The sequence below is a fragment of the Canis aureus genome, chromosome 38, assembly GCF_053574225.1.
Source record: "Canis aureus isolate CA01 chromosome 38, VMU_Caureus_v.1.0, whole genome shotgun sequence".
NCBI lineage: Eukaryota > Metazoa > Chordata > Mammalia > Carnivora > Canidae > Canis > Canis aureus.
This window is the reverse complement of record NC_135648.1, coordinates 4180280-4188682: the sequence shown is the minus strand read 5'-3', so window position 1 is coordinate 4188682 and position 8403 is coordinate 4180280. Positions and strand designations below refer to the sequence as shown.

At 45.7% G+C, this 8403-nt stretch overlaps 1 protein-coding gene across 2 annotated transcripts; it reads right to left on the bottom strand.

Moving 5' to 3' along the window:
* Window positions 1-277: 277 nt before the first annotated feature.
* On the bottom strand, window positions 278-7754 carry RGS4 (regulator of G protein signaling 4). Of its 2 annotated transcripts, XM_077887213.1 has the most exons (5): window positions 7596-7754; window positions 4372-4476; window positions 3994-4055; window positions 3221-3387; window positions 278-2781 (listed from the first exon to the last, which is right to left on the bottom strand). In XM_077887213.1, the coding sequence occupies exons 1-5, from the start codon at window positions 7637-7639 to the stop codon at window positions 2542-2544; spliced, it is 618 nt and encodes a 205-aa protein (XP_077743339.1). In that variant the 5' UTR covers window positions 7640-7754; the 3' UTR covers window positions 278-2541. The 2 variants fall into 2 exon arrangements, with proteins under 2 accessions (XP_077743339.1, XP_077743340.1); XM_077887214.1 differs by lacking the exon at window positions 3221-3387 and having other exon boundaries at window positions 2561-2781.
* Between the last annotated feature and the right edge of the window lie 649 nt (window positions 7755-8403).

The following is an 8403-nucleotide window of genomic DNA, read 5'->3' as shown; positions in this document are numbered from 1 at the left end:
AAACTCTATCTCTTGAACAATTCTTGAGGACCTGCAAGTACACCCCAAGTCTGTTGAGCAAAGTCTTTGGAGCCCAGATTGCCTCGGCTCTGTGATGAGAGGTAGTCAGAGCAGTGGCAGGAACAGGAAAATATACAACATTTATTTTCTGCTGCTTTCTCCAGAGTTGGCATGGGACAGATCGAAGCCTGGACATGAGCCATTTTCTATCATCGTCCTACATCTTGCTGTTTCTCATCGCACATCCTTGTGGATCATTAATGTGTTTACAAGCAGATAGTTTCGTATGAAGCATTTATTTACCCTTATTATTAAGATGCATGTGTTTCCCTGGAAGCATCAGCTTTGAGGCCTTTAAAGCGCATGATAAAAGCAGGCATGCAAAGAGAAGAAGAGTTCTGCCCACAGGCCATGAGCAGGTTGGCTCAGCATCTCAAATGGTGGCAAAATAAGAGGTAAATACAATTGAAAAACACACTTGAAAATTGTATTACATAAAATAATTTACTTCTCATTCAGAATGACCTTCCAGATCTCTTTGTAAGACAGCAGCCCGTGAGCACAGGTACAATCTGAGAATAATGACAGTTATAATAGGGCAAGATCAACAGAGTTACACGTCTGGATCCTGGAGTCAACTAGAGACAAAACTGTGGAACCATGGATAATAAAAGGGACAGAGGGGAGGAATTCTGGGAACATGGAAAATAAGACTGCCAGAGACAAGAAGGGCATAACTGAAAGAACCTACATCTTTAATAGGGTGAGATTTGTCTATGCACACTCTGGTTTTCATTGTGCAACCCCATCTGTTGGTTTACAAGCCACAAGGTGCTCACGTATGCAATTTATGCTGGAGGAACTAGTGCAATGTGCATGCATATGTGTGTGTGTGTGTGTGTGCACTTCAAAGGCTGGAGTTTTAGAAGAATGAGAAGAAAATTACTTCCTGGCCATTCATTAATAATTCAGGTGATATCCTGCACCCTCCATTTAAAAAACAATACAATAATAAAAACATTGTAGAAAACAACATCATAAATAACATAAATGAGAAATTTTCAAGTATTTCACGTGCCTTGAAAAGTTCCAAACAGTAGTTCTATCGACTGGTTTTTGTTTCTTGTTTTCTTTTTTCCTTTCCTCTCTCATTTAGTCTCAGAGGCTGGAAAGGTATACCTGCAGGCTCTAGTAGCCCTGATGTTCAGGGTGGAATGAACAAGGTCCTCCTTTCAAAAGAGAAACTTAGGAGGGCTTTTCAGTTTGCGAAAACATGTTTCCTGCTTATAAAATACAATCCTTCCCTTGCTGCTGGTTTCTAACTGAAGGCATAGAGCCCGGAGCCATTATTGGGAACCAACCAACCAACCGAGTGAAGGGAGGAGCCTCATCTGATGTCTGAAGTCCTCGGGGCGGTGGGGCCGGGGGGACAAGATGAGGAGAGCACCCTTGATCAGGAGAGAGAAAAAGAGTAGAGGATAAAACTATTAACCTTGAAGTTCCATGCCCTCGCTCAGCAAGTATCTTACAGCAGGTAGAGCTGGCGAGGCCCTCCCTGCGTGTCTTCATTCGGTTCGAGCATTTTCTCTCCCAATTCCATAGCAACCTGGCTTCTGACAATCATGGCCAAGCACCCAGGCTAAGAAGGGAAGGCCAGCAGCTGAGGGACTGCAAAATGCTGTAAGAAATAACCAGCTCAAGACAGAACTGTGTCAGCCGGGCTTAAGATTCTTTAGGATATCTGCTCCTTAGAATACTGTTCAACGTGGAAGCTATCAGTGGTTACGCTACGCATGGAGTCCCTCGGATGTGTGGCCGACAGGACCTATAGTGTTTTACAGAACCAACTTTCCACAGGTTAGTATTCCTTTCTTGGCCTGCATGGGAATGGGCTCTGCTTGCCTGTTTGATTGCAGGATGAAAGACCAGGGATCAGAACATGCATTAGGTATGTACGCACACTCTAGTTATGAGCACCTAGGGTCTTTCCTATCTATTCTTGCAGAAATATATATGTATATATACATATAGACACATATACATAGAATGTGTATATATATGTGTGTGTAAATATATGTATACACGTGTATACATATATTTACACACACACATATGTACACACGATAGATCAACCCCATCTAAACATGTAGAGTTTAGAGAAAGTGCCAACAGAATACATGTGCTTGTAGATGTCACATGAAATGTTACCAACCAACCAACCTGAGGTCAAGCCATTGGGAGGAGAAGACTGCAACAGTCTTTGAAAAGCCACCCCTACAAAACCATTATTTGGATACTTGCTCACATGGCACCCAAAAGGAAATCTGGGAAAGCTGGACTGGAATGAGGTCCTGCCCTGATGGACACCAAACATCAAAACTAAATCTATTTCTTACATGGGAGTGACTCACGCACGTCAGGCAGCATGAACACTAAGCTACGATGTGGATAAAGCCCTGGTGCTTAATACAGATCAATATTTGGCCTCAGGTTTTCCAGGCATAGAGTCTTGGCATTTCAGCCCTCCGGTGTGTGTGAGAATCAGGCATACTGGGGGACCAGGGAAGGACAGTCTGCAGAGCTCTTGGCCCCTTTCTGTTTCTCTGACCCGGCGATGGAAGAGTTGGCCAAGTCAAGATAGAATCGAGACTTGAGGAAGCGGCGGTAGGAATCCTTTTCCATGAGGTTGAAAATCCTCTTCTGGGCCTCATCAAAGCAGGTTATCGTGGGCTCTAGCATGTTCCGGCTTGTCTCCTCCCTGGTGCAAGAATCCAGGTTTACCTATATGGCAAAGACCAAGATGTATTGGACATATGGCCTTGTTGACAAGGGAAGGCTGCATGCTTTGTGGGGAGGCATCACATGCACCCTTCATTCATACCCCAGAAACAAAAAAAAAAAAAAAAAAGAAAGAATATTTAGCTCCACCCTGGCACATGTGAGAGAGGTTCATCTGCTTCTGGGTGGGCAGGACAATCTCTTCGTTCTTTCTCACAAATTGGGAAGATTTATCAAAAAACTCATTAAGGGAGATCATCTAAGTCATCTGGATGAAAGCTTTCTTCTTAACTGACTTATTTGGGGTGGTCAAGGTTTTAATAATCTCCTCCACTGTTACATCATTTCCTTTAACTCAGATGATCTAAAGATCCACACCACTAAATATCACTTGCAGGAAATTTCACTAAGACTCAGAGAGTTCTGTGCCGTGAAGACCTACCTCTTTGGTTGCCTGGACGGAGATGAATTCATTATAGATCTTTTTGGCCTTGGGACTTAGTTTAGAGGGTGATTTGATTTTCTTGTACTCTTCGCAGCTAATCCAGAAGTCAATGTTCTCCTCACTGTATTCAGACTTCAAGAAAGCTTTGAAAGCCGCCAGCCCACCTGTGATGGAGGAGAAAGAGCCACCCTTGTCACCACACAGGCAGACCTCTTGGACAGTGTATTTCAGGGAAATTCAACATGCTTGAGAGAATAAAGCGTGGGCTCAAACGCCTCACCCTTTCTTTCCTTTCTGAGGGTCACTTGGGGTCAGGTGACCCTAATCTGTTTGACATCTATTGGATCCCAGTTATATCTAGTGCTTCTTGCTCAAGGTTTGAAGTCTCAGTGTTTCTGAAATACCCATGAAGCCAAAAGTAAGTTTGGCTTACTTTTGGCTTCAAAGTCGATTGCCAAAGTAAGTTTGAGAAAGAGAAACTAAGGCTGGTTCTGCAAGAAGTCTCAATATTTTGAAGTTTTCCCCTCAACCTGTTTCCCATGTGGTGAGAGAGATGATTTTCCACATGGTTTTGTATGAACTTTCCATTGTCTATCACAAAGCCCAGGGCATGGTAAAATTTTAAATAGACTGATTCTCTTGAGTCTGGAAGCCAGAAGAAACCCAACTCTGTCTGCAATTCTTATTAGATCAAATATAATATGAGATAACTTGTCTATCTAGAGAGCTTTTGTCCTTCTCCTAGCAGGGAAGAAAGCCGTCAGACTTACATTCATGGCTAATCAGGTTTTCCAGTGATTCAGCCCATTTTTTGACTTCCTCTTGGCTCACCCTAGAGACGTGACAAAGAGAAAGAAAAACTTGAATGCCATGATACAAACTTAGGGCGAGAAATTTAAGATCCTGAAAAAAATGCAGACACTTATTTTCTATCCTCATGATGAGACCTATTCTTGATTAGGACAGTCTTTCCACAAAATGGGTGGAAATTTCAAATGCAAATATGGTCTTCATGAAAATGGCCACCATTTGGATCAAAATCCAAATCTAGCTTAGCTAGGAACACCACTTCCTTTCCTCCTCATAGAACATCTCTGACATTAAATAGTTAACACTCAATGGGTCCTCACCGAGGCCTTTTCTCTTACCTCTGACAAACCACCACTCTGTCCTTCTTGCTGTGGGAAGAATTGTGTTCGCAGGAATCAGACTTCTGCAGCAGGAAACCAAGCCGATGCTTCATATCCTTTGCACTGCACAGAAGAAGAAAAAGAATAATCCTAATTAGCCCTTTTAAAAGATACCCTGGTGGCAGAGCTCAAAGAGTCCATTACTAGTAAAGGGGCCGGGGCAGTTTATTTACAAAATGGGAGCTGAAGTTGGCGTGAACAGTCAGGAAAAGGAGATCCCACTTCTGTGTTTGCCTGTGACTCACTATGAAACCCGGGGCCAGAGTCACAGCACAGCCTGCTCTGTCTGCAACAGAATTCTTTAAAAAAAAAAAAAATTGTATTTATTTTATATGAGAGAAAGAGTATGAATGGAGAAGGGGCAGAGAGAAAAAGAGGGAGAAGCAGACTCTGCTGAGCAGGGAGCCCAATGTGGGGCTCAACCCCAGGACCCCGGGATCAAGACCTGAGCAGAAGGCAGACGCTTCACCGATTGAGCCCCCAGGGGCCCCAGCCTGCGACACAATGCTGGCCCTCAGTTGGCCTCAGGAGGCTCTTCTGTAAACCTATCATTTTGACCAATGGAATGCTTTGGGGTCTTTAACAGACACACATTGAAAAGGGGACCGCTCTTTGGGTAATTTGTAGGAATTGGAGGGCAAGCAGTAATTGAGAGGGAAATGTGGCACCTTTCCTGTTGCACGCCACCTTCTGGACAGACGGCGGTGGCTGTTTCCACCTGCCTCCCTGTTAGCAGAGGGACCTGCAGAAGCACCTAAGAGCAAGGGGAAGGGCTGGGTGGTCCCAGCGTCCCAGGAGGTGGGCCAAGCGATTGACCTTCGGGTATTTATGGAGGTGGGGATGCAGCTCCAGCAGAGGGAAGTGGAGGAGGCCACAAAGGCAAATGCTCTGGCCAAAAGCTGAGCAACTTCAGGCTTGCTTCTAGAGAAATCTGCTTCTGCTGTTGCTACTGCTCTCCTGTGTAATATCTACATTCTAAGGGCATTTGCACTATAAAGGGCATCTGAGCCTTAAAAACAATCGAGAAGCAAGCAAGAGTCATCACCGCAGCTAGTGACTGTTTAATTAGAGCAGAGCTTATTTGCACTGTTTAATGGATAGCGAGGGAGCAGCGGGGTGCGTGACTTAGAAAGAAGGACCTTTTAGTAAGCTTTTAAGCTCAACTTTCTCTTTGTTAATTCCTCTTTTGTTTGAATCTCTTTTATTATAAAAGCCAAGAAATCGTTTTTAAAAGAGAAATGTCACTTTAGAAGCAATGAATGGCTAGATGTTCCTACTGAAAGGGAGAGAAAGAAAGTCTCAAGGATAAAAAAAAAAAAAAAAAAAAAAAGGCATTTTATGACAGCTCCTGATAGGTCACTGGCTTCTCCATTCAGGCATTTCTCCAGAAGCTTGAATTCCCTTATGTTCTTGGGCTGCCCCTAAAAATGGATTATCTCTTCCTCACAAGACTGATTTCCCTCTTCTGCTTCTCCGACTGCTCAGGGGATGCAAAATCCTCCTCAATGACAGCAAGATAGAATCCTAAAGGCTCAAGTGATTCTAAGACACAAACATATTATGATCTGGTCAAAATAGACCTCACTTCACCTTGCCATGTACCGGCTCAGGCTGAGATCTAAGTTACTGAGTAATGCAAGTCATTTCATAGAGAGTTGTTAGTATGCTTAGCAAGGATGCTACATTTGTCCTTAGGACGCCTTTCAACCATAAAAATAAAAGCCAGCATGACTTTAGAGGTCACTGGAGTCATGACACCGGATTTGATGTGCACTGGCCATCCACTGCCTATTTGACCTTGAGCAGTTCAGGGCTTCCTGCAGCCTCGGGCACTGATGCTAGGGGGGAACATGCTAGACTAGTTGATTTGCAGTTGACCAGTGAAGAGGGAAGAGCCATTCACTTTGCTGATACACAGGTTACCTCCCCAGCTTAGCTTCTTAGCTCCTTGGGCAGATCTGTGCAATCATTCATCTGTCTCCTGCAATACTTACCAGAGCATAACGGTTTCCTGACACTCCTATATTTTGTATGGTTTATTTTATTTTATTTTATTTTATTTTATTATTTTTGTATGGTTAATTTTATATATGAGTTCACTGAAGCTCAGACTAATTTGCTCCACTCAGCTCGGGATAGTCATGATGGAGCTCAGGGGCACTCCCTCCATGAGTACTTCCTACCAGACCCTCCTGCTTCACTTTAAGGCACCCATGAAAGCACATTTTAAAAAGAATATTTTTTTCACACCCCTGAATGACTGAATATTTGGAAGGCAAACTTCTACAAAGTGCACGGAAGGCTGTGCTTTCTGGGATATTCCTAAATTGAAATTTAAGGTGATTTTTATTTGCAGGGAAACAAGGGGGTGCTACAGCTACAGACGGACTTTGTACCTTCAACTGTAAGATTAAATAATAATGATATGCACTAGTTTTGTATTTCTCTTTCAGCTGGCTAATATATAGCATTCTCTGAAAGCACTTATTTATCCTTTTTTTTAAGGCAAAGGCATATGAGGAGCTATGAAGCAGCTTTACTATTTTTTTTTTTTTTAAATCAAGGGACAGTAGACAAAACAATGTCTGCAGGAGGACTGAATTGTTAACTGAATTGTTAGGATCGGGACTTCTCAACCACCACTCACGTGAGACATTTCAGGAACTGGGGGAAGGTGGCAGAGAGAGAGAAAGGGGTCTAGCACTGGAACTCACACTGGATTGTCACACTTGCTTATAGGAGCATAGAGAGTGGAAGGTACTGCAACGCCTGTGATGCAGCCAGACCTCATTCTGGGGTGTCTTCCCCTAAACAGGACCTACCACCCGGTCCGAAAGCTCAGAGCCGTGAGTCCACAGACCCCCAGCGATGTGCAAATAACCGCAGCGATCGCAGAGCCCTGTGTGAGCCCCTAAGCCTCATGTCCCTTCTTACTCCGAATTAGCTCAGGGAGAGAGGGTCAGGACAGTCCTCAAAAGCCAGGTCACATGGGGGCCCACATTCGGGGGGTGGGGTGGGGGGCGCGCTTCTGCAGTGCCGACGTCCAGCTGGCCGTGGAGGAGAGCCAGCAGGTGGAGGCTCTGCTGCGCGCCCCGGAGAGCTGGGTGAGCAAGCGGCCAAGGGAAAGGGACCGAGAAAGTGTCCCAAAGTTTACCGCGGGGAGTGGCTGCAAATAATCTTACCTCCTCAAGCAAGAAGCCGGCAGGCCTGCAAGTCCTTTGCACATGGTGTGCGGCGTGGGGTTCGCGAGCTGGGGTTGGAAATGCAGCGGGAGGAGCTGCGCCTTCGGAGGGGAGCAAGATGCGGTCGGATTCCTGCGAGCTGCCGGCGAGCCCGCGGGGCTCCCCTTTATAGCCCGGCGGCGGCCGCCCGGCCAATCAGACGGCAGCTCCGAAGCCCCGCCCCGCAGTGCGGCCAATCAGGAGGCAGTTCTGGCAGCACCGCCCGCGGCGGCCCGGCCAATCAGGGGGCAGCTCTGACGCCGCCGCCCGCAGCAGCCCCGCCCCGCCCCGGGGCAGCCGGGGTTCCGCCGGGAGGGTCTGACGCAGCCGCGCGCGCAGAGGGGAGCCTTTGCAGAGCCCGTGCACCGCGCAGGCAGATGCCCCGGGTCTCCAACCGATGTCGGTCCGGGGTTTGGGATTTCTAGCAAAGGGGGAGGAAAAAAAAAGAGAGAGTTTCAAACGCTACGAAACGCAGCTTTATCCAGTCTTTCTGCAAAAGCGATTGCAAGGAAAGGCGCCAGCGGGAGTTCCGGGCTGGGCTCGTTTTGGGGACTGAGTCTCAGTGCGCTTTTATTTTTTTAATTTTCATTTTCATTATTATTATTATTATTATTATTATTTTATTTTATTTTATTTTTTTTGCATTAGAAATAGCATATCTCACACGGTGCAAGAGCTCATCCTTACTGTTTCCCCAGGGGATTTGAGCAGGATCACCATTTCCAGGAGGTGATTTGCAGAAGCTGCCTCCCCGGGTTGTCCCATTCGC

Bases quoted from the DNA above. Each gene is read 5' to 3' on its own strand.
- RGS4 (XM_077887213.1), bottom strand. From the start codon at position 7,639: ATGTGCAAAGGACTTGCAGGCCTGCCGGCTTCTTGCTTGAGGAG. The intron at 4,477-7,595 runs GTAAGATTATTT...TCTTCTGTGCAG, and splicing joins CCGGCTTCTTGCTTGAGGAG to TGCAAAGGATATGAAGCATC. The intron at 2,782-3,220 runs GTAGGTCTTCAC...TTTGCCATATAG, and splicing joins CCGTCCAGGCAACCAAAGAG to GTAAACCTGGATTCTTGCAC.